Source organism: Saimiri boliviensis, chromosome X, assembly GCF_048565385.1.
Source record: "Saimiri boliviensis isolate mSaiBol1 chromosome X, mSaiBol1.pri, whole genome shotgun sequence".
In the NCBI taxonomy this organism is placed as follows: Eukaryota; Metazoa; Chordata; class Mammalia; order Primates; family Cebidae; genus Saimiri; species Saimiri boliviensis.
In genome coordinates, this window is record NC_133470.1 from 61565825 (window position 1) to 61593147 (window position 27323).

General features: G+C 34.5%; 1 protein-coding gene across 7 annotated transcripts in view; it reads right to left on the minus strand.

The window, feature by feature from the left end:
* Nucleotides 1-27323, minus strand: part of PHKA1 (phosphorylase kinase regulatory subunit alpha 1) — a 140466-nt gene that overhangs the window by 35986 nt on the left and 77157 nt on the right. For 5 of the 7 annotated variants that reach the window (XM_003944451.4, XM_003944453.4, XM_074391813.1 and 2 more), the window contains exons 15-21: nt 20518-20627; nt 19440-19584; nt 11876-11954; nt 7761-7927; nt 5369-5545; nt 3863-3954; nt 3370-3509 (exon numbers count right to left, since the gene is read on the minus strand). In XM_003944451.4, coding sequence (XP_003944500.1) covers nt 3370-3509; nt 3863-3954; nt 5369-5545; nt 7761-7927; nt 11876-11954; nt 19440-19584; nt 20518-20627 — 910 coding nt within the window. The remainder of the gene's footprint in view (nt 1-3369; nt 3510-3862; nt 3955-5368; nt 5546-7760; nt 7928-11875; nt 11955-19439; nt 19585-20517; nt 20628-27323) is intronic. The other 2 variants (XM_003944452.4, XM_010332387.3) reach the window with 1 other exon arrangement.

Genomic DNA, 27323 nt, shown 5'->3' on the forward strand with positions numbered 1-27323 from the left:
GAGGTGGGGATTATGTCTGCCACTTACTTTCAAATGGTTCAGAAAAAATAATATATGTGTGTGTGATTGAGTATAGATGATGATGTTGATGTGAAAGAGAGAGAGAGATTAAAAGCTCAGTGACAATGTCTGAGGGATCTGGATGAGGGCTATCCAGAATTTTTATTGTACTATCCTCACAACTTAGTTCTCTAAGTCTGACATTGTTAAATTTTAAAGATATGAAAAAAGTGCTATGAGATCTCAGAATTGGGGGAAGATTATTTATACTATTAGAGATCGGAGAAGGTTTCATGTGGGTGACAGATAACCTAGGCCTTGACAGAGGGATACGCAAGAAGTAGAAATGTAGTGTGGTAAAGGAGAGTATTCTAGGCAGATGCAAACACGAGAATCAAGGTAGACATGTAGAGGCTGTGTTTTGGGTATAATAAATAGATGATTTAGTGACAGCATTCACATTATAAGGGAAGAGCAATGGTAGATAAAGGTTGAAAGTCAAATCATAGAGGATTTAGATTTGGCCATGGTTCCCTATGGTAGTGTTGATGCTGTAGCGAGAGGCAGGGGATGAGTAGGAATTGAAGACAATGATACAATTTCAAGTCTGGGTTACTCGATATCAGCTCTGCAAAAAATTTAAAAATTAGCTTGGCATGGTGGCATGCACCTGTGGTCCCAGCTACTCAGAAAGCTGAAGTGGGAGGATCACTTGAGCCTATGAGTTCAAGACTGCAGTGAGCCATGTTCATGTCACTATACTCCAGCCTGGCTGACAGTAATATTAAGTAATATAGAGGCCAGGGGTGGTGGCTCACGCCTGTAATCCCAGCACTTTGGGAGGCCAAGGCAGGTGGATCACGAGGTCAAGAGATTGAGACCATCCTGGTCAACACGGTGAAACCCCGTCTCTAGTAAAAATACAAAAAATTAGCTGGGCATGGTGGTGCGTGCCTGTAATCGCAGCTACTCAGGAGGCTGAGGCAGGAGAATTGCCTGAACCCAGGAGGCAGAGATTGCGGTGAGCCCAGATCGTACCATTGCACTCCAGCCTGGGTAACAAGAGTGAAACTCCGTCTCAAAAAAAAAAAAAAAAAAAAAAAAGTAATATAGAAAGTCACTATATAAAGGTAAGGGGAGTCAGTTAAGCACGAGGATGTAACAACTGCAAATGTATATGCACCCAACATTGTAGCACCTAAATATATAAAGCAAATATTAACATACCTAAAGGGAAAGATAGACTATAATACAATAATAGTAGGGGCCTTGAACAGCCCATTTTCAGTAATGGACAGATCACCTAGACAGAAAATCAACAAAGAAACATTGGATTTAAACTGTACACTATACCAAATGGACCTAACTGATATTTACAGAACATTTTATCCAAAAGCTATACACATTATTCTCAACTTTTCATGGAACATTCTGCAGGGTAGATTATATATTAGGCCACAAAACAAGTATTAACGAATTGAAGAAGATCGAAATCGTATCAGGTACCTCTTCAGATCACAATGATATAAAACTAGAAATCAATAACAGGAGCAACTACAGAAATTTTACTAATACAAGGAAATTAAACGTGCTCCTAAACAACCAAGGGATCACTGAATAAATTAAGAGGGAAATTACAAAATTTTCTTTAGGCAGATGAAAAGGAAACGTGACATACCAAAACAGATACAGAAAATGCTGTTCTAAGAGGGATGTTTACAGCGATTAATGCCTATATCAAAAAATAGAAAGATCTTAACTATATAGCATAATGTTACACCTGAAGGAACTCGAAAAAGAAGAACAAACTAAACCCCAAATTAGTAAAAGGAAAGAAACAATAAACATCAGAGTGGAAATAAATAAAATAGAAACTAAAAAAGCAATACAAATGATTAACAAAATGAGGAGTTGGTTTTTTTGAAAAGATAAAATCAACACACCTTTGGCTAGACAAAGAAAAAAAGAAAGAATACCCAAATAAATAAAATGAGAGATGAAAAGGGGATATATAGCCTGGGCAACATAGTAAGACCTCATCTCTATTAAAAAAAAATGTAGCCAGGCATGGTGGCATGCACCTGTGATACCGGCTACTCAGGAGGCTCAGGTGGGAGGATCACTTGAGACTGGGCAGTCAAGTCTGCAGTAAGCCATGATCATGCCACTGCACCCCAGCCTGGGCAACAGAACAAGACCCCGCCTCAAAAGAAAAAAAAGAAGATGAGATATAACTGATATCACAAAAATACAAAGAATTGTTAGAAACTATTATGAACAATTATATGCCAACAAGTAGGAAAACCCAAAAGAAATGGATAAATTTATGGACACATACAATCTACCAAGATTGAAGTATAAAAAAACAGATCTGAATAGATCAATAACAAAGGAGACTGAATCAGTAATAAACAGTCTCCTATCAAAGAGAAGCTCAGGACCAGATGGCTTCACTGCTGAATTGTACCAAATATTTAGAGAACTAATACTAATTCTTGTCAAAGTATTCCAAAAAAAAAAATGCAAAAGGGGAGAGTTCTTCCAAACTCATTTTATGAGGCCAGCATTACCCTGATACCAAAACCAAACAAGGACACAACAAAAAAAGAAAATTAAAAGCCAGTGAGAACGCTTAGCCCCTAATGACTATAAAAGCCCCAGTTTAGTTTCCCTTCCCTGGGCTCTCAACCTGTTTTAGGAGCAACCTGGGAATCTTCTTTGCTCTTCCCAGAAAGCCTCATTATGTGAGTAATAAATATTCCACACCTTCTTGGTATGTGTATGTCCCAATCTATCTCAACATTCAAACCGAATTTAGGGGAGGAAAGTCCATCCTGCCTTTTCATGGTGACTACAACATGGAAAAGGAGGCAGAATCAATTATTTTTATGTGGGCCTGTGGGGTTCAGGAGAGAGGAGTTCAATTTGGACATATTAAGTTTGTACTAATACAAAGTACCTAGCAGGATGCCTGACACAGCGAACAAAAATGTTGGTTTCTTTTTCCTGTAAACCTTCTTCTTTGTCTTGAGTTAAGAATTTATCTATACATTTGACCAAATAATGAGGCTTAAAAATAATCTAATAATGACAATAATACTTGTCAGTTATTGATTACCCACCATGTGCCAGGCATTGTTTTATAGACTTCATGGACATTATATCTTAATCTTTACAATAACTCTATGACGTATATATAATCCAAATTTTAAAATGAGGACAATTGAGGCTTTGAAGTCACATGATGGATAGGTTGTTAAACTATATTCAAATCTAGATCACGAAACTCCAAAAGCTTTGCTCTACTTGTTATGTAATACTTCCTCTGTATATGAACATTAAACTAGACTGATAATATCCATCACTTACTTCATAGTATACAGTATGTAGAGGATATCAGCTTGTTCCTGTAAGCTTGAGGTCTCCTTCAACTGTAAAACCAGTGCTTTGAAGTCCACCTCCCCAGACTGGTCTCTAGGAAGGTGTATTTCTACACGAACAGAGGGAACCTGTAGTTTGAGAAATGATGAAAAGAAATTAAGTTCACAAGCGCTCAGCTTAAATAATGCCCTAGAATGAGTCATCTTTTGACCTCTAAACCTTTTCCAAAGTAATTCTTTAAATATTAATGAAAAGCAAAGGAAAAAGAATGAAACCTTCCAGATGTATAATACAGCAATCTAGTTTTCCAGACAAACTTGCCCAGTGTAAAAGTGAACTGAAAAGAACATGTATCTTCACCAAGATAGCATTTTGCCTACCACTAGTTACTAACAAGAACCATAATGGCTAGTTCTATTATTTTCCATAAAGATGGCAGTTTTTTAAAAAGCAGATAGAAATACCTCATGCACAAATTTACCTGGTCCTCCTGTCGAGGATGAGGTGAATCAAGTAAGTTGAATGAAGGCTGAGAAGCCTGAAATAACTTCATAGGAAGATACATGTGAACATCTGCAAAAATATGACATTTGTGGGAAATATTAGATAATTAGGAGATTAATCAAATGCACAGTTGACTCCAACAATGAAGTCACATGTGAGTCAGTTCTTTATAGAACAAAAATGAGAAATTTCTCCTTTCTTGGTAATATCAAAGAAAAGAAATATGAATATTAGATAATATAAAGAATGTCCAATTAATAAGTATATTTTGAATTGAATTTCTAGAATTGCAGCACTAGCTGGACATGTAAGATATTAAATTTACTAATGTAATTAATCCACAGTGGTGCTTTCACTGTTACTTTGATGGAATATGACATCTAATAGAAAGAACTCAGTTGCATTTTATATTTTCTGAACTTCTCTAGGTGAATATCTGGCTGCTAGTGGTTGAATTTCCCTAAGAATAAGTGAATGAATGGATGATCCTATCCAGGGAATAAAAAAAATGTAGTGGCTGACCAACTTTGAGATATTCTTAAGATTTTTTACTTACAGTTCGTTGTTGAAATACTTACCATAACCTCTAAAAAAAGATTTTTCATTCTCACCACTTTACAGATACAGAAAGAGATACGGAGCTCAAATAACTGTTCAAACAAGTAAGTAGCAGAGCTGGGAATTAAGCTCAAGTTTTCTGGTTCACAATTGAGAAGTAAAACTTAATAAACATTTCTTCATATAAGCCCTTTCTCAAGGACGCATACTCAACGGCTATGCTAAGCTTTCCCCTATTATAAATGTTAAATGATTCCCAATGTTCATTTTTAATATCTTTGGTTAGTAATGGTCAATAAAGTTTTAGACAGCAAGAGCATGCATCTCAGTCATTCTCATCATCTGTAACATGTTAACATTCAGGTCTTCCAGGTGTGGCCAAGGAGCCCTTCTCTCCTTTCATATCCAGCTACTATAGAGACATTGAACACTCTTAGGAACCATGACTACTCCTGGCAATGTGTGGCAGAAGACACCCTCCACTGCAAATACAACTAAAGGAGGGTGGTGGTCATGGGGAGGAGAATGACAAAGTTGTAAAGTATGATATTATATTTGATAAAACAGGTCTACATTGCTGGAACAACAAAATTCCATGGAAGTAAATTTCCCAGAGGAAAAGCTCTTTCTACCATTTTTAACTTTAATGTTATAGTTGAATATGCTCCATGTCTCTCGTTCTGCCTCTTCTTATCATGTTACTAGTTTAACTAGACTACATAGCACTATCTGCAGCATAACTCTACACAGTTCACTAATTTTACAAGTATTTGAGTCTCTAATGTATTCTAGGCACTGTCTGAGATGCTGGGGATAAAGCAGTGAACAAAACAAAGTTCCTGCTTACATTGTAATCGATGCCCGCCCCGATCCTGGGCTTCACGTCATCCTGTGCCTGACTCTAGTGAGTCATGGCATTACTCACTCTGTACATGCAGTTCCTTGGCCTTGGTCACCAAGGACATTAAGTCGCAGGTTGTTTGCACAGCAGCTCGGAACCGATTTAGCCCTCCCTTCTGTGAGGTAGGGGCTAGTTTAGGATGGGGAGCAGTGTGCGCCAAAAGGTGATCTAAATAACGAGCAACTTCATCACCACAGCGAGCTGCAAGGTTAGTGGGGGGAGGAGGAAGAGAAAAAAATGAAAACATTTTAGTTACTGTGCAGTCTACCCCAGCAAAGAGAATGATTGGCTCCTGTGCTCACAACACAGCACCAGAAGTAGGTTGTTTTTAGCTCATGGAGGAAAAGTTTGTGATCTTATTACTTCACACTTTAAGATTCAGAGACCATGACCATTTACCAGGACCCACCTCTTCTTCAATTTGCTGAGAAAAAGTCAGGTTCTTGAAAGCAGTATGAGCTGGTTTTATACTGGAGCGAGCATTTAGTAATCTGTGTATTTGCATGTGTGCATGTAATGGTAATGGTGGCAGGGATGGAGGAGGAACAGAACAAGGATCTTCAAGTTGCACTAATGTGAGGGGTCTTCTGTAAGGAAGGGCCAGGAAAGGCCAAAAATCTTTTTAGTCACCTCATTTGCTTATTCACCAAATATGTGTTGGGTGCTATGTACCAGGCAGTGTACTAGGTGCTGATATTTCAGTGGTGAAGAGGATGGATATGGTCCCTAGTCTCTTGGGCTCCTCTTCCCCCATACAACTTCTATAACATTATCTCTGAGTATGGGTAATGGAAAAAAAAATGATATATCCTGTGGAAGCTTAATATTTCAGACTTTACATGAATAATCACAATGTTTATAGTTAGAATACCACACTATTCAGACCAATACCAAAGTCTGCTATATCAGTCATGAGTCATCTGGTTTTTTATTATATTTACTGATCTCTCCAGATATCTTTCTGTGCTCTGATGTGACTAATGGGAACTAGCAGAACTGTAAGAATGGAACTCATATTCAGTGACGTCCTAATGACAAAGATTGCAGCCTTGAATACAATCTAGAAACTTGAGTGGAGGATTATGAAGAATGCAGAGAGAAGCTCTTTACCCACAGACGGGCTGGTAAGCAATAAGTACATTCATTTTGAGATGACTGATGAGTAAACCCAGAAGCAGGAAAGTGACTCAGAATGCCATAATGTCAAATTCAGTAATACGTATCATTAGAAAGATCCATTTTAGTAATCCAATGGAACGAGTATTACAGATAAAAATCGCAACTACCCATAGAATAGCAAACAATCTCAAGATATGATCTTATCATCTATTTTTCAAAGTATTTTATGTCAAGATAGACATCGTGACTTTGGTTATCACTGATAACAGTAAATAGCCTTATATTTAATGTACTTTTCCAACAAAGAATTTCAACTGTTTTAGATCTTACAAAAACAAATACAGAATGAATCAAGTGGTACTTAGGGAGTAAATGCCAGGTCCAAAAAAAGAAAATAGTCCTTCTGACTGCTAATGCATTGCCCTATTTTATATGAGATTGTGCTGGCTGACCTCACTGAGGAAAGCAAATTTATTTATTTTTTTCTCCAACATATCACTCTAAAGATAAAGAAATTGGCTGCCTTAAAATACAGGCTAACAGCCAAATACCCAGACATTTGAAAGCAGGCAAATCATGTTTTAGATGGTTAGACAAATAATTCTTTCTTATTGGCCCTTCTCTGTATGGGACTCAAGTAACATAATATCTGCTCTGCCTAAGTCAGTATTTTAACACTATAGGGCAGTGTTGCTCAGTCATTTTCAATTCATGCCCCTGCAATACTTTCTCACTACATCACCTTTGTATTCCTAGAAGCCAATTAGAGTTTGACTTAGCTGTATTTGTCTAGTTTGTACTATGAAAATATACTGAATAGGCTTTTTAAAACTACATAGACCTCCCCAGAGATTCTGATATGCTCTTCTAATATTATATAAAAAGGGTTCTAATTAAATTTCATATTTTTATGCCTTTTAATATCAAAAAGCAGTACTATATATGTATTATTTTCCTACTTCATACTTGACTAAATATCTCTCACTCACCACTGCTTCTTCCCATGTCAAAATCACCAGCCACTTCAAATGCTGGGAGAGGAATCTTCCCAAATTGTAACTGTAAGGGACAGTCCAACTTCATACTCCACAATCATCACAAGAATATTAGACCAGAAACCAAAGGTAAGTAGAGGGAGCAAAAGTAAAGCCAAACAAAAGTAGAGATCTAGGTGTATTAAATAGGAGTGAGGAGAGAACACTATGAGAGTGCTGGCAGCATGAATTATTAAGGATAGTGCTAAACGATATTTTGTATTTTTGTCCAGCCAGGCCAATGCTTTATGAAGTCTTCTTACCATGACTGGTTGAATCATAATCATTCACCCAGTTGCCAGATTCTAGGTCATCATCGTTGTCATCATAATCTTCACTGTATAGCTTACTCTCAGGTCCAGGGTCCATGAAGCTCAAGTGTGTGCAACAAGATGTTGTCAAAAACTCTGACAATTTACCTGTTTGAACCCTAAAAATTAGAGGAGAAATAGGAAACAGAAAATCAGGGGTGATCCTTTTTAAACAACACAATCTTAGTGATAAAAGGACACCTAGTATGTTTCGTTGGGGGATTACTAATGTGCATATATTAATATAAATATTGTAAAACTAAAATTTTACAGCACTCCTAGGCATGGTGTACATCTTAAATGGTTAGGGCACTGTGTTAATAAAGGTTACAACTATGGAATAATAATCCACCAGCAGAAGAGTTTTGCTCTCTTCTACTGCCATATACTACATTGCTAAATATGCCAAACATCTGGTAAAAATTTGCATTGGCTACTGGAGAATCCTGAAGAAAATGAAGATAATGAATCACAAATCCATTGCATCATTTAAAAAACACCCCAAGGGCCATTTTGAATATACAGGATGGTACTTGACAATTTTATAAATTATAGTAGACTGTAAGCCATACCGTATCCTACTTATGAAGACAATTACAAAACCCAAAAGCAAAGTCAGCATTACCAAATTTCTGAAGAGGCCAACTTGAAAGGGCTATCAGTGGCCACATCCTGGATAATTAGAATATTGAAATAATGACAGAAATGGATCATGACATATTGAATAAAATAAGAATCTATGAATGTATGCTGATACTAAACTACAAAATAAAAGGGGGGAAAGGAGAGCTATTTTTTAATATAAGAATTTCAACCAGTAAGTGTATACAGAATGATAGAAACACTATTTAATAATTCCATTAGTAATAAGTGATTCATGCAAGAATCAATAGATTTGATCAAAGACTGTTGGAGAATTGATATGCAGAAATCTGGTAGATACCAGGTTGAACACTTTAACCAAGTGATCAAGGTTAATACTGGCCAATAATGTCACAACAAATCTCATGTGCCTCCTGAAATGATGCACTGAAAAGAACTATAGTAAATTCTTATAATTGTATGTTTCCCTGGCATCTATTTTGAATGTAACTTTAACTTTCTCATACCAGAAGCAAAACTCAGTAATTTTTGACACAGTTTCCAGTTCTACACCTTCCTCAGTTCCTCACTGTGGTCAATCCACATATCTGCATTATACAACTTCCTCCTGGTGACCACCACCCTAAGGGACAGCTAAATACGATCTATTTGACTAGCCTCGTTGATCCCCACATCCTTCATGAACTATGCCAATATGCCACAGTGATCACCTCTCAGTCACAGTGTGACCTTCTGGAAGTCATGCCTGCTTGCTTTAAACCCACCAATTAAAAATCCCCAAGGAATATCTGTTTGGATAATGTCCTGGACCTTAATAAAGGCATTAGTCCATGGGTCTCTCATTTTCTCTTTCCACATGTTCCCTGACCTCAGTGTGTATGGCCTCCAGGTATTTTGTGTACCCCACCCACAGGACCTGTAAGTAATAAAATCTTTATTTTCATTTTGTGCCTCTCCTAACCATTGAAGGGGTATTCTCCATCTTAAAGATCCTAAATTAAAACAAGGACCCAACAACACACAGGTAGTATTCCTGCCAAAAACATATAGCCTGAATCTATCATGAGAAACAACCAGACAAATCCAAATTGTGAGATATTCTGCAAAATAACTGACCTACATTCTTCAAAAATGTAATGAAAACTGTCATGAAAGACTGGCAAAAGGCTGGAGAACTCTTCTAGATTAAAAGATATCAAAGAGATATAACAACTAAGCACTAATGTGTGATCTTTGGTTGGATCCTTGACTGGTGAGAAAACAGCTATGATAAAACATTATTGGGATACTTAGATAACTGTTTTTACTTTTCTTTCTGCTTTGTTTATTTATTTGTTTATTTATTTTCAACTTTTAAGCTCAGGGGGTACATGTGCGGATTTGTTACATGGGTAAATTGCATGTCACAGGGGTTTGGTGTACAAATTATTTCATCACCCATAGTAAGCATAGTATCCAACAGTTAGTTTTGTAATCCTCACCTACCTCTTGCCCTCCACCCTTAAGAAGTCCCAGGTGTCTATTGTTTCCTACTTTGTGTCCATGTCTACTAAAAAGTGAGAACATGTGGTATGTGGTATTTGGTTTTCTGTTCCTGTGTTAATTTGCTTAGGATAATGGCCTCTATATATATTCATGTTGCTGCAAAGGACATGATTTTGTTCTTTTTTTTTTTTTTTTTTTTTTGAGACAGAGTCTTGCTCTGTCACCCAGGCTAGAGTGCAGTGGCATGATCTTGGCTCACTGTAACCTCTGCCTCCTGAGTTCAAGCATTTCTCTGCCTCAGCCTCCCAAGTAGCTGGGATTACAGGTGCCTGCCACCATACCCAGCTAATTTTTGCAGTTTTAGGAGAGATGGGGTGTCACCATCTTGGCAAGGCTAGTCTTGAACTCCTGACCTCGTGATCCTCCTGCCTCGGCCTCACAAAGTGCTGGGATTGCAGGTGTGAGCCACCGTGCCTGGCTGATTTCGTTCTTTTTTATGGCAATGTAGTATTCCATGGTGCATTATGTACCACATTTCCCTTAACAAGTCTACCATAGATGGGCATCTAGGTTGATTCCATGACTTTGCTATTGTGTCTAGTGCTGTGATGAACATATGTATGTAAGTGTCTCTATGGTATAATCATTTATATTCTTTTGGATACATATCCAGCAATGGGATTGCTGGGTTGAATGGTAGTTCTATTTTAACTTACTTGAGAAATCTCGAAACTACTTTCCACAGTCTCCCAGGCTGGAGTGCAGTGGTACCATCCTGGCTCACTGTAACCTCTGCCTCCCAGGTTCAAGCAATTCTCATGTCTCAGTCTCCCGAGTAGTTAGGATTACTGGTGTGTACCAACATGTCTGGCTATTTTTTTGATTTTTTGTAAAGACAGGGTTTTGCCATGTTGGCCAGCGTGGCTTCAAGTGATCTGCCCGTCTTGGCCTCCCAAACTAAGTGTGATGATTATATTACATATAAGAATGTACTTGTTCTTATATAAAAAAAACTTAAATATTTAGGGTTGAGGAGTCATGATATCTACAGCTAATTATTTCAGCAAAAAAGCATGTGTGTATATATATGTGTGTGTGTATATATGTATGTATGTGTACACATAGTATATATAGTATGTACATGTGTGTATATGCATATGTATGTATATGGGAGGAGGTAGGAAGAGAGAAAGGAAGCAGGGAAAGGCAGGAAGGGAGGGAAGGGAAGAAATAGAGAATGTACAATGGAACAAAATGTTAATAACAGGTGAATCTTGAGAAAGGATATATGGGTATTCAGTAGTATTCTTGCAAATTTCTGAAGATTGAAATTTTTCAAATTAAAAACTTAGGGAAAAAAGAAAAGCAGCTATAATCAAATAATCCAGTAGGCTTAAAAAAAATAAACAAGACAGGCTTTCTGATCCTTTGACATCTAGGCAAAGAACAAGGCGGGGAAAACTTCCAACCTTCCTCTACAACATTAAATTCCTTGAACCAATCTATCAAACATTAGCTCCTCTGATTAGGTTGGGAATATGTTATTGAAGACACAGTTAGCCCCTGCTTATCTTTGCAGGATATGTTCAAAGACTCTCTGTGGATTCCTGAAATTGCAGATAGTACTGAACCTTATGTATATACTACGTTTTCTCTTATAAGTACATGCCTATGATATAGTTTAATTTATAAATTAAGCATAGTAAGAGATTAAAATAATAATCATGGAATAGAACAATTACAACAATATAGTATAATAAATGTTATGTAAATATAGTCTCTCTCTGTCAAAATATCTTATTGTACTGTACTCACCTATTTGCAGACTACAGGTTGACCATGGGTAACTGAAGTATCAGAAAGTGAAACTGTAGAAAAGGAGGGACTATCATACATAGAAAGGCATCACAGGTATGCCAATGCTACAGCCATCACTGTAATTTCATTTCATTTCACTAAATAGTGTATAGTGCACTTACCTTGCACCACCAAAATAGCCATCTTGCATTTTTCGGAGTGCTGCCAGGATACTTGAATTCAAGCTTGTTCCATCTTCATCTTGAAACGAAGAGAATTTTAAAACAATCTTTGTGGTTTTAACTCTGAAGTAGGGGGAAATCTTTTAATTATTTCAAATCAACATTCTGGTGGTTATAGTTCAAATGAGACACTCCTCATTGACTACCCTGATTTTAACAATTCATCTGAGAGCCAACAACACTGAAGAATGGGCAAATGGTAAGGGATGATGACTGATAGATTTCCTCAAAGGCATTATTTTATTTGTCAGCATTATTTTATCTGTCAGAAGTACTTAGCACAATGCCTAATGGCAGAACACTGAATGAGTACTGAATGCTGATAATAATACCAGTAGCCACTACTTGTTGAATGTTATATGCCAACCACTGTGCTAAACATTTTATATACATTATCTCATACAAAGAACCTTGGCATATATGTCTCTGTACAGGCGTAAAAAATATCTAGAAAGCTAACAATATCTGATTTTATGTGGAAGGAATCATACTACACAAACTTTTTCATGATCTGTTTTCTAACTTATCCTTTGGAATAGCTAAAAATAATTCCTAGTAAATTTAGATTGTTTAATATTATAATCAACACTGTAATGAAGATCATTGTACCTACATCTCGATGAAATTATTCTATTACATCCTTAGGTTAAATTTTCACAAGTAGAACTATTAGGACAAATGAAACACTTAACTAACTAAATTTAGAGACTGCCAAATTACCCACTATAAGGGTTGTGCCAATTTTATTTTCACCAACAGTATAGAAAGTGACTTTTTCCTACACTTTTAACAATAATTGGCAGTAATCTTTAAAATTTTTCTTAATCTGATACGTAAAACAAGATATTGTTTTAATTTTATTGCCAATAAAAGTATGCATATTTTCATGTATTTACTAAAAATTTGTATTTCTTTTATGAATTGCCTGATCATGTCCTTTTCCCATTTTTCCATTGAGTAGTTTATCTTTGTTCAATTGACTTTCAAGAGTTCTTTATGTTTTGTGGATATTACCTTTTTCTGTCTCATATGTATGACAAACACATATAGTTTATTATTTTTCTTTCAACCCCATCCATGGTGCTTTTGATATAAAAGATTTATTTTAATTTTCATGTCTTTAAATCTGAGAATATTTTATTTTCATGTCTTGCAAAGGACAGTTTTCTTCAGCCTAAGATCACAAAAATATTCACACACAGACACACACACACACACATATATATATATATATATATATATATTAATATATTTTTTGAGATGGAGTCTCACTCTGTCATCCAGCCTGGAGTGCAGTGGTACAGTCTTGGCTCACTGCAACTTCCTCCTCCTGGGTTCAAGTGATTCTCCTGCCTCAGCCTCCCAAGTAGCTGGGACTACAGGTGCATTGCCACCACACCCAGATAATTTTTGTATTTTTAGTAGAGACGGGGTTTCACCATGTTGGCCAGGCTGGTCTTAAGCTCTTGATCTCAAGTGATCTGCCCGCCTTGGCCTCCCAAAGTGCTGGGACTATAGGTGTGAGCCACTGCCCCCGACCTCCTATATTTTTTTTCTAAGACTCTTATAGGTTTATTTTTTATGTTTAGCTCTTTAATTCATACAGAATGTATTTTTGCAAAAAAAGTAAAGTAGCAAGCCTAAATAATTTTACCAAATTATTAACATTTACATTATTTTGTCTCTATTTACAATCCTACCTTTATCATTACATTATTTTAACTACAATGGATCCTTTACTTTTTTTAAAAAAAAAAAACCTGACTATTCATTTACAGTTTCCCTTCCATATGAAACCCAGGTTCAGCTTGTTCATACAAATTTATGTTTTTATTATTATTGGGAAGTGAACTGAATTGATAGATTAATGAGAGTGGATAATTTCTCAATATTAACTATTTACATCTAGGAACATGGTATATCTCTCTACTAATTAAAATATTTTATTGTCTTCAATGGTTTTATAGTTTTTCTCATATACTTTTATAAATATTTCTGTTCAGCTTACACTTGTATTCTTACTTTTCTAGAAAATCTGTCAATTTTATCAGGATGTACGAAATTTTACTTGGTATTATTTTATAGTTTTTAAAGTCTCCTTTATTTCTGTTGCTATATATCCTTTCTTATTCCTAAAATTTTTATTATCTGCTTTTTCCTTTACTCGGAAGTCTACTTTACCAAATATTAATGTAGCTACTTTTGCTTTTTAAAATTAATGTTTACATGGTATATATTTTTACTTCCTTTTGTTTTCAGTCTACTTATATTGTTATATTTGAATTGATGTATTTAGGCTATTTAAAGTAATTATTGATATGGTAGGGTTAAGCCTGACATTTTATTGTTTTCTGTTTGTATCTCTATTCTTCATTTCTTTATTTCCTTCTTCCTGCCTTCTTGTGGGTTAATATAACATTTTTTAGAATGTCATTTTGACTTACCTATACTGGATTTGATGGTATCTCCTTCTATAGGTTTCTTAGTGGTTACTCTAGGCATTGTCTTACATATAAAAACATGATACATAAATCACTCTTTACTAGTGTGAACATTATACCAATTAAAGGGATGTATAGAATCTTATCTCCCATTAAGGTCCTTACTTTTCCCCATTTATAATATCCTTGCCTTGAGTATTTCCTCTACATACTTTGAGAACTACATTAAACAATGCTTGTCAAACATAATTTAGAAAATTGAAGTGGAGAAAGTCTATTATATTTACTCATATTTTCACTCCTTCTATTTTTATTTTTTCTTTTTGTTGTTTCAAGATTCCATCTATTATTATTTCCTTTCTGTTTCAAGAACTTCCTTCAAATCATTCTTTTAGAGCAGATCGCCTGCAGATAAATTCACTTAATTTTCCTTCATCTGAGTATGTCTTTTTTCCTTTTATTCTTGAGGTACACTAGATAGAGAAAAATTCTTGGATTTTAATTCATTTTTTTTTTCAGTACTTAAAAAATGTGTCACTTCCCTCTGGTATCCATGGTTTCTGATGAGAAATTTGTTGTCATTCTAATGTTTGTCGCTTATAGACATGGTATTGTTTCTCTCTGGCCACTTTCAAGCTATGTCCTCTTTAATGTTCAAGACCTTTATTATTACATGTTTTGGCATGGGTTTCTTTGGGCTTATCATGTTTGAGGTTTTCTCATTTTTAAAAAATTTGTGGGCCAATTTTTCAGTCATTATTGCTTGGAATGCTTTTTTCTCTCATATTTTTTCTCTTTTTTCTGAAACTTTTATAACATGAATGTTAGATCTTTTTAACATGAATGTTAAAAATGTTAAATCTTTTGTTATTAGTCCTACAGGTCTTTGAAGCGCTGTTCACATTTTTTCAGTCTGTTATTATTATTATTTTTTTACTGTGTTGTTCAGAATGGGTCATTTCTATAGTTCTGTCTTCAGAGTTCACTGTGTTGTCTCCATTTTGCTGCTGAGCCTATCTAGTCAGCAATCCATCTCCGTTATTATATTTTTCTGTCCTAAAACTTCCATTCAATTCTTTATATCTTCAGTTTCTTTGCTGAGATGTACATCCTACTTTGTCATAAGTTTCAAGTGTGATTGTAATTGTGTATTAAAGTGTTTTTATGATAACTGCCTTAAAATCTTTTCATGATAACTCTGACATCTGTTGATTACTGACACCATACTGGCTGAAGGAGGAGTTCCTCTACTGTTGGGCAAGGATGAAAAGTTAAGCTCCCCACTAGCCCTTCTCTGACACTACTCCTAAGAAGGAGAAGGATGCCTCTTCAGAGCTGTGCAAGGGTAGAAATCTAGAGTCCCTACTCAATCTCTGCTGACAGGCATAAGTGGGGCCAAGTAAAATAGTATCTAACAGTTTTCTGTCACTCTAGGTTGCTCCTTTCATGTTCCTTCAGCTAGACAAAGCAGGTTTTTCTTGGGTGTTTAAAAAAGTCTGTTTGTCCTTTTCTTTTTTTAACCTTTATGTATTTCTAGGATGTCAGCTTCTCTAGCTTCTGGTCCAGGACATATAAGCCAGAAGGAAAACCCAAGACATTCACTACTCTGCTATTCCTCAGGTCCTAAAGTCCCTAGCTGATCTGCCTTCTTTCCAACTTTTAGAGTTTTCTTATGTTTGTTTTATATATAATGTCAAGGATTTTTAGCTGCACTTAGCAGGAGGAATAGGGAAAAGTAAGTCTATGCCATCTTGTCTTAAAACTAAAAGTCATTTTTTAAAAGCAAAAGTAAGGATATGAAATTTTCAAAATATGATCTTGACCAAATCTTATAAATTATGATAAGTAGTGGTATCATTTTTCATTTCTAAGAAGGATATAATTTCAAATTTGACTTTCTCTTTAATCTAATAATTATTTGGGAAAAAATTTAATTACTTTATAGTTTGATTCTTTTTTAACTATTCTGTGTTAGTTTTATGTCACATATCTGGTAATATCATCTGTATGATTTCTACTTTTAAACAATAAAGATTCTTTGTGTATTGTATATTTTGAATACAGAGTTATATATACACCCAAAAATACAAAAATCAAGTTTGTTACTCCTCTATGTCTTTAATTATTTTGTATAATTGATATGTGACATTCTGATAGAAGTATGTTGTTATTTCCTGTCATGAATATATAATAGTTTTATCATCTTGTCCCTAGGTTTTCCTAAATACTTGCTTTATACATTTAATTCACGTTATTCTGTACATAAAAGTTTACACATATTGTGTTGGTGTACTATTTATTAATATAAAATATCCTTTTTGTCCCATTTACTGATTTTTGCCTTGAATTTTATTTGCTATTTTTGATATTAATACCGCTACCACTGTTTTCTTGTCAGCATTTATATGATACATCTTTACACATTCCTTTCTTCCATCTTTCTGTATGATTTTATTTTAGGGATATCTATTGTAAAAAGCATCCACCTCGATGCCATTTATGTATTATTTTTGCTCTTTTATGTATTATAGGAATCTTTGTCTTTATTAAGATAATTTAACTAATCTACATTTCAATGTGATCACTAATGTTTTTTCTGTTTTCACCAGCACAATATTTTCACTGGCAAAAACACACTGCTATTGGTAATGTGGGCTTCAGGGACTGAAAGATCTGGTTTGAGGCCTGGCTCTGTTATTTACTAGATTTGCAACTTTGGACAACGAGTACCTACCTGAATAAGATTGTTGTAGAGATTTCAAAGTAATTTATTGAAAGCACTTAGCTAAGTGTCTGGCACAGAGAAAGTATTCAGTAAACATTATAGTTATTATTGCTATTGTTACTATTTTTTTTTGTTGTTGTTATGTGACCACATATCAAGTACCAAAAATGCTTGACTTAAGCCTAGATCTTTAGTTTTATTCTGTTTCTCAAGCTGTGGCTGTGTATCTCATCCCAACTCTCAGGTATTTCAATTTTTAAATCTCTTTGTCACTCTACAAATTCATGTTGCTTTAAAACTGGCATCTTTCTATAAAATGTCTCTGATTCCATCAATGCAGCATCATTTACCTAGTGCTATGGTCTGAATATACCCCCAAATTCATTTGTTGAAACTTAATCACCAATGTGATAGTATTAAGAAGTAGGCCCTCTAGGGTGATTAAGTCATGAGTGTGGAGCCATCATGAGTGGGATCAGGGCCCTTATAAAAGGGCTTAAGAGAGTGGGTTTGCTTCTTTTCTGTCCCTTCTACAATGTAAGAACACATGTGTATCAGCTTCAGAGGATGAAGCAACAAGGCACTATCTTAGAAGCAGAGACTTCACGTCCTTCCCAGACACCAAACCTGCCAGTACCTTGATCTTGGACTTCCTACCTCCCAGAACAGTACAAAATAAATTTCTGTTGTCTATAAATTATCCAGTATGTGGTATTTTGTTATAGCTATCTTGATTCATCCCTTATATATAGTTAGCCAATACTTGACTTAGGTGTTGCTTAAAATGATTTGTATCTTTCTTTTCCATTTTACTTTTATTACCTCTAATCCAGTGTACCTTCTCTTCACTTCACATGTGGATTAGTTTCCCAGACATCAGTCTCTCCTCACAACAATGTGTACTGTCACCAACTAATAGTCCCCAAACATTATTTTTATCATATCACTCCTTGCTCAAAAACTTTTGATAGTTTCAGACTTCTGAGAAAATCTATCTTAAATATCTTTGCCTTTTTTCAAGGTCTTCATTATCGGACCTTACCTTACTTTTTCCATTTTGCTTATAATTATACTCCAACACACAGACTCCACTCTATTCATATGGGTCACTTCATTCTCCTCTCACAGGTCAAGTTCATTCTTGCCTCTAGGCCTCACTCATGGTATTTTCCTCCTCACTTAAAGTACCTTTCCTTCATTCCTCCTCTCATCTGAATACTGCCCATTCCAAAAAGCCTGGCTGCCTCAGTTGAGAAATTTTCTTTGTCAAGTGGATCTCCTTCAGTGTAAAGTACTGATTTAATGGTTTAGTAATTCTTTATATATTGTCTGAAATTATTTTCTATCATTCTTGCATATTAGCTTTGCCTCTCCAATTAGACTGTATACTTTCTGAAGACAGTTCTGTAAATACAGTAGTTTTGAAATAGGCACTTGTGTTAATTGTCTTAAGTAAAGAAGAAAGACAAAAAGAAGAAAGACTACCCTACTTCCCCAACTCCTGTGATACTGAAGCACTTTTGAGATGTGACCAAAATCTCTAACAGTCTCTCTGGATTTTGAATGATTTATAATAAGGGATTCTTCTTTAACGAAAAGGAATTATATGTACTTTGGCAGTACAAACAGGCCTTTGGAAGCAACAGGAGAAACACAGAAAGAAAGCAGTTGCTTCAGTATTGGCTCTAGGCCTCCAGGAACTGAGAGAATAATAAAGCCTTTCATTCAGTTTCAAGTAAGCAGTGTCAGGAAATCGAGCCAAAAAAATAAAAAATAAAAAAAGCCTTTTGGCTTTTTCCCCTACTAGATTTTACAGCTTCAGTTAGGCTTTGGAAGAAGCAGCCTGGGAAATTATCTGTAAAATCTTTATGTACCAGTGGAATAAGATAGATGAAGATATAGTATTACTGTCTTTAAAAATAATTGTATGCATAAAGTTTCGAAAATTGACCTAGAAACTAATTATCTAAAGTAACTGCCGACCAAATTTTAAGTTATCCTCTGCTACTTTTTTTGAATTACAGCTCTCATACTATCTGAAAACTATTCAATTATAGCTCTCAAACTATTCTTGTGTGTTGATTTATATATTACATACTTATAATCTGTCTTCACCTTCTAAAGCATAAGCTCCATGAGAACAGAAGCCTCATCTGCCTATTCAACTCCATGTGTCCCCAGTGCTTAGAAAAGTGCTTGGCATAAAATAGGAGCCAGTAAATACTGCTGAAAGAATAAATTATAAGAAGTAGCTCTCTAGAAACACCAAGATGTTGAAGGGCTAAATCTATGACCCATTTCAAAAATACATTCATTCCTTGCCTCATGCAGCCCTTACCAAGCATGGTGCGTGAGACGGGGAAGGTGATGGTGGGCTGGCCTGTCATCCGCCAGCGGCTACAGAGGTAGGAGAGGTCTGTTCTAAGCATTTCCACTATCATCTTGTTGTCCAGGGCCAGGTAGAACTGTTGCTGGTCTATAAACTGATATAAATAAAAATAATAGCTCAGAATAATTTACTCTCACAATTATCAAGTAATATTTTAAACTACTCACATATTCAGAAGGGTATCCAACATGTGATAGGGCAATGATACCTTCAAATTTAATGTCCAATACATTTCAAAGTATCTGGTGGTTAACTGGCACATATAATAATTTCTGACATTTTTACAGTATGCTGCAGTTTACAGAGTATTTTCAAGTATATAATTTTATTTAATCTTACAACCCTCCAGTGAAGGCTTTTCTTCTTTTAATAGATGAAAAATAAGACTAAGAGATGATATATGGATTAGCAAAATTATATGGCTAGCCAATGGCAAAGTCAGAAATAGAACCTATAATCCATTACTCTTTTGCCTGGGGAGTTTAAGCTTTCTTTCCAGAAAATAGTTTCTCCTCCCCATAAACATATAGTCAGGTTTGCTATTATCATGTAGGTGATAAATATCAGGCTATGTATTTAATAACAGCTAAAAAAGTACTGACATTTTTGTTTAGAAAAGTATACTGAAGATTTCTATGAATGGAAAAAGGGCTCTTCCTCCAAAGAAAACACATAATTCAATAGCTGAATAAAAAAGACTGTATTTTGTTTATAAAGGACACATATAGTTTTATTTTTAACTTGTATTAAAAGTAAGGATTACTTTTGTAAATACTCTAGCATTTGTAAAATCCTTAGTTACTGTTTCTACAACACCCAGGGTTACTTTTGGTAGTTCAACTACTTGGCAAAACTCTGTTAGAAGTTCAATTCAGTTCAACTCTACAAATATTCACTGAGTAACTTATGTGCAAGGCCTGGTGGAACTCTTTGACACTTATCCCAACTCCAGTAAATGTTTTATTTCTACAATGTTTTTCTTTTCTTTCCATTCATTTCACTGCACATTCCAGCTTATTTCACCTACCTGTGGAGTGAAAGTAAAGATAGTTTTCCGAATGTCATAGAGTTTTGAAGTTCCAAGCACTCCCATGTGTCTGTAGGGTCGTCCGCTGAGTTTCATTTTATTGTTGCATCCTGACACAGAATTGAGAAATGGAAAAGATATTTCTAGAGCACAAATCAAATCAGCAAACATTTTTACATGTATACACACACACACACACACACACACACACACACACACAATGTATCTATATACTTATAGACACACACACATTCACTGTATTTCCTTGAATTTAAGTTGTCTTCTTTTTACAGTTCAGCATTCTGAAATTGGAATCCATCCTATAATTGATGTCTATGTTAAATGTAGCTGAATTTCTTTTTTTAATTTTTTTTAATTTTTAGCCTTTTTATTAGCGTTTGTGTATTTTTAATAGTAGATCTATCTATGTAATTATTATATCAATGACAGAAAAATTGGATTAATTTCTTACATAACACAGACTGTCATTTGTCACCAAAACTCCTGGCAATTTGCTAATAAGGTTCATTGTTTTAAAGGAAACTTACATTCATTTAGACTAGGGTGACCATCTACTCAGGTTCACCCCCGGATCCTGGTATATCCCTGTTGTACTTGCTTAATTCTAAACAGAATCCTTTTTCATCCTCAAAAGTGTTCTGGTTTGAACAATAAATTACATGGTCATCCTTCTTTTTTTTTTTTCTGAATTTCTTTTTGTCTCCCAAAAGGCAGTTACAAAATCAATACTTCTTACAATGAGAAAATAATTTATTCACACACATATTTTTCTTTCATATAATAGGATAACATTGTATATATATTCTGAAACTTGTTCCCTCTAAACACATATTAAATATGCTTACTACTACTTTTTTATTTTTTGACTAGAACACATTTTTCTTGGGGATTTAATTTTTTTTCATGTGCTTTACCTAAATGCTATACTTATCAAATATGCCAGTTTTAGTGTTGCTTCATTCTTAGGGGGCCATCACCCTGAAGAGAGAGAACTGTCACAGCCTTGGTCATATTCCAGGGTCCATGCAGTAAAGCACAAATATTACCTGAGATTGACGTCACAACCAGGTTTTCCCACTACTCCTTCCTTTTTGTTTCTATTTAATACCATAAAATAAATGCAACATAAATTTTACCATTTTAATGACCTTAAGTGTACAGTTCAGTAGCATTAAGTACATTTACATCATTATACAAACATCACCACCATCTATCTCCAGAACTCTTTCATCTTCCCAAACTGAAACTCTATGCATTAAACAGTAACTTTTCACATTCCCTGCTTCCCAGTCTCTGGCAACCACCATTCTACTTTGTACCTCTATGAATTTGTTATCTCATATAAATGGAGTCATACAATATTTTTCCTTTTGTAATTAGCTTATTTCATTTAGCATAGTCTTCAAGGTTCATCTATGTGTAGCATATGTCAGAATTTCCTTCCTTTTAAAGACTGAGTAATATTTCATTTTGTATATACATCACATATTGTTTATCCATTCATTGATGGACATTTGAGTTGTTTCCACTTTTTGGTTACTGTGAGCAATGCTGCACACTGGTGTAGAAAATGTTCAAGTTCCTATTTTCACTTCTTTTGGATATATGCTCAGAAGTGTAAGTGCTGGATCACACAATAATTCTGTTTAATTTTTTGAGGAACTGCCATACTGTTTTTCCATAGGGGCTACACCATTTTACATCCCCATCAACAGTACACAAGAGTTTTCATGTCTCCACATCCTCACCAACACTTGTTAATTTCTGGTTTTCAATAGTAGTCATCATAATGAGCGTTAAGTGATATATCATTGTGGTTTTGATTTGCATTTCCTGAATTATTAGGGATATCAAGCATCCTTTCATCTCCTTATTGTCTATTTGCATATTTTCTTTGAAGAAATATATATTCAATTCCGTTGCCCATTTTTGAATGTGGCTGGTTTATTTTCTCATTGTACAGCTATAATGTTTCTTTAAATAGTCTGTTATTAATCCCTTATCAGATGTATGATACATAAATATGCTCCTCTATTATGTGTGTTGCCTTTTCACTCTGTTGATGGTATCCTTTGATGCACAGTTTTTATTTTGATGAACGTCAGTTTCTGAATTCTTTTTGTTGTTGTTGTCTGTGTTATCTGTGTCACACTTAAGAAATCATTGCCAAATCCAATGTCAAGAAGTTTTTCTTCTTTGTTTTCTTCTAAAAGTTTCATCTTTTTGGTTGTATGCTTTGGTCTTTAATACATTTTGAGTTAAATTTTTGTACATGGTATAAAGTAAGAGTCCAACTTCATTCTTTTGCAGGTGGGTATCCAGTTTTTCCAGCACCATTTGTTGAAAAGACTATTCTTTCCCCATGAGTGGCTGTGGCACCCTCACTGAAAATCATTTGACCATATATACGAAGGTTTATTTCTGGGTTTTCCATTCTATTGCATTGTTCTATATGTCTGTCTTTATGCCAGTATCATACTGTTTTGATTACTATAGCCATGTAGTATATTTTGAAATCAAGAAGTGTGAGTCCTTCAACTTTGTTTTTCTTTTTCAAGAATCTCATGGCTATTCAGGGTCCCTTGAGACTCCATACAAATTTTAGAACAAATTTTTCTATTTTTCAAAAATTATCATCTGGGCTCTTGATAGGGCTTGCACAGAATCTGTTGATGTTTGGGTTGTACTGGCATCTTAATAATATTATGTCTTCTAACCCATAGACAGTGTGTCTTTCCATTTATTTGTGTCATCTCTAATTTCTTTTAGGAATATTTTGCCATTTTCAGTGTACAAGTCTTTCACCTGCTTGGTTAAGCCTATTCTTAAGTATTTTATTCTTTTTAATGTATTATAAATGAAATTGTTTTCTTAATTTCCTTGTTAGATTGTTCATTATTAGTGTATAAAAGTGCAACTGACTTTTGTGTGCTGATTTTGTATCCTCTAACTTTGCTGAATTTGCTTATTTGTTCTCTCAGGTTTTTTTGGTAAAATCTTTAGAGTTTCCTCCATATAAAATCATGTCATCTGTGAATGGAGACCATTTAAATTTTTCCTTCCCTATTTAGATGTCTTTTTATTTCTTTTTCTTGTCTAACTGCTCTGGCTAGAACTTCCAATACTGGCCAACTGTGATGGTGTGTGCCTGTAGTCCCAGAGGCTAAGGTGGGAAGATCCCTTGAGCTCAAGAGTTTGTGACCAGTCTGGGTAATGCAGTGAGACCTCACCTCAAGAAAAATGCTATGTTGAGTAGAAGTCTGTGTGTCTGTTTTATCTTTTTTTTTTGGCTTTTATTAATTTATTAATTAATAACAAGTCATGTTTTTCTAAGTCATCTCTTGTTATATTTTTTCAATGCTGAATATAGTATATAAAGAATTGTAGAGGCTCTGGATGATATTTCCCTCTAGGGATGACTCAGTTTATTTCAGCAGGCAGATACAGTATAAGCAGATCTTCTTAGTCTAATCAGGAATTGAGAAAATTGTATTTTAGGATTTGTGTTTGAGGCTTTCTAAGAACTTGTCTATTTATGGTTTTTCCTTACTCCTAAGGTGTAGCCCACTCTTTAGGGGTTACAATTGAAAGTCCAAGGTGTTTATCATAACCCCTTCCACATAGGAAGGTCCTGAAATACAATTTTTGTCTCCCTAGAACAGTGAGACTTTCTGCTTAGTTTCTTGGTCCCTTGCTTCATGCAAGCAAAACTTAAGAATCAGCAAATGCCTCAAAGGTAAACTACACAGAGAACAGTGAGTTTACTTCTTTGAGGGTCCCTTCTGTTCAAGGTTTTGGTTTTTCAAGTCCTGGCTGTTGTACTTACTCTCTGAAGCCTTCACTCACTTTCATTTTTAAAATCCAGCCATTCTAGTTATTCTTAGTATGATAGTCCAATACAAGCTAGTTTATCACAGCTGGAAGCTGAAAGTCTACCTTTTGTTTTTAGGTATAATACAATATACATAATTTCACCATTCTTGTTTATACACATTATAGTGCTTCTAATTGTTGTTTTGCCACCACAAATTATAATGTAGTGGACATCCTTAAATATCTATCTTTGTGTAGTTGTATGAGTGTTACATAAGATACATTCTGGGCTGGGTGCAGTGGCTCATGCCTGTAATCCTAGCACTTTGAGAGGGTGAGGCAGGTGGATCATGAGGTCAGGAGTTTGAGACCAGCCTAGCCAACATGGTGAAACCCTGTCTCTACTAAAAATACAAAAAATAGTTGGGTGTACTGGTTGGCACCTGTAATCCTAGCTACTTGGAAGGCTGAGGCAGGAGAATTGCTTGAACCCAGGAGGTGGAGGTTGCAGTGAGCTGAGATCGTGCCACTGCACTCCAGCCTTGGCAAGAATAGTGAGACTCCATCTCGGGGCGGGGGGACGCAGAAAAAAAAAAAAAAGGATAGATTACTAGAAGTAAGGTTGTTGGGCAAAGATATGTGCATTAAAATTTTTTTAATAGGTAATGCCTACTTGCCTCTAATTTACACTACCAGGAGTGCTGAGAGTGTCCACATCTTCAAATGTTTATCAGCACTGGATATTGGCAATCTTAACTTTTGTAAAATTGATGGGCAAAAAAAATATATAGCACTATCCTTTTATTTTACATTTTCACAATCATTGGTGAGGTTGAAACTATAATTTTAAAAATATAGTACTAAGAAATGAGAAACAGTGATCAACAGAGCCAAAAGGTAAGATTAATAGTATTCACACATATGAGTCAGTATATGTATGTACAGTAAATGATAAAGGTGGAATTTCAAAACAACGTATATATGAATGATTCAATCAATAGTGCTGGAACAATTGGCTAATTATTTGGCAAAAAGTCAGATTTTTACCTCATATGATAAACTAAAATTAACATTATAGCCTAAGAGTTAAATGTAACATTGTAACCATAAATAACAAAGAAAATGCAGTGAAAATGTATTTGACCTAGGAATGGGTCTATCTTTCTAAGCGTTAATAGCAAGGAAAGAAACCAAAAAAAGAGAAAATTTTACCACATAAAACATAAAACTTCTATACATGAAAGCAAGCACAAAATTAAAGGGCAAATAATAAAATAGCAAAATATTGCAATAACATGTAGAAGAAAAAGTGTTAGTATCCCTAATATATTTTTAAAAACCTCACAGAAATCAGTAAGAAATCAACAAGTATCCAGTAGAAAAATGGCAAAAGAATATAAGTCGATGATTTGCAAAATAAACAAAAAAAGGCTATTTATAAAAATAACTTTTGAAGAAATTATATAATACAGCCATCAAATTGGGTTGTAGGTGGCTACTTACTAAAACATCACAGAAGTATATCATATATTGTTATGTTTCCAGAAAAACAGAATGCAAAATCCATTCTTAATGACATAATTTTTCTAAAAACATGTGTGTACTTATTTTATTTAAAATGATTGAAAACGAATATGAAAAAATAAAAAGAGGCTTCCTCAGAGTGGTGGAATTACAAGCAATTTTTACCTTTTTCCTCTGTGCTTGTCTCTGTTTTCCAGTTCCCTGCAATCAACGTGTACATACCAATTTGTAATCAGATAACTTACAACTTTTGAAATTTGGAGAGAACCAGAATAGCCTACCTATTCAGATAAAACTAGGAGATAAATTCATAATTCTTGAAAGACTGAATAATATATCTGATAAAATGGATATATCTAATATTTAAATATTTGCACAAAGGCAAGAAAATAATTATCTAATAGAAAGTAACAGACTAGGAAATAAATATATTATAAATCTCATTGATAAAAGGTCACCATAAAATATATTTAAATAATTGATAAATATATATATATAGAAATGTGAAGACCCTATTAGATAAGCAAGTAATTGCAGACACATAAGTTTCAAAAAAAGAGGTAAAGCAAATATAGAAAAATACACAGGTCACTGGGAATTAAAGATAGAAAAAGTAATTTATAAGTATTAAAACCTACTTATCTAACCAAAATAAATAAAACTCCAATTTTAGTAGGGCAGTAATAAAGAAAGGTATATTTTATTTCTGAGTTATGTCACTATAAATTAGTTTGTCTTTATTAAGAATAATCTGACAACATGTAACAAGAGCTGAAAAGCTGTTCACAATCTTATCCAGAATCCCTTTACTGAGAATATATAAGAAAACAGTAGTCTATACAAAGGTATTTATAGGATAAAAATTCTCAAAACAATTCAACTAATAATAAGTAGACAATTACTTTAATTTGATGAAATACTGTATAGCTATTCTAATATGTAGAAATGCATCATGAGAGAGTAAGTGAAAATAGAACACAAGTGAATACAGGTGTGCTAAAGATAATTATCAAAATGTATCTATATGCACTAAGAGATTAGAAAAGAATTAGCATTATATAAAGATTTAAACTTAATATTTAAGTTCTTACATTTACAAAGTTGATTAATCTCATAATTTAGAAAAATAAAGATATTTTGGAACTGACTATGAAATACAGAGCATTTGAAGTGAGAAAGAGAACTCTGTTTAGTTAACATATATAAATAAATACATCTGGTAAAGAAATATCCCTTTTCCTTCATGGAATTATGGCTGTCATTTGATGTATGCTTAGGGCAATTTTGTTATTGTGAAACTGCTGCAATAATAGAATTTTAAAGAGTCACTCATCTGACTGATAAGTAATCAAATGTTGCCTCATCGATCATATCTTTTCTGACTTCCCCAGGCAAAACTATCCATTTTCTTCTGTATTTCAGATGTAATACATGGTAATAGCATTTAT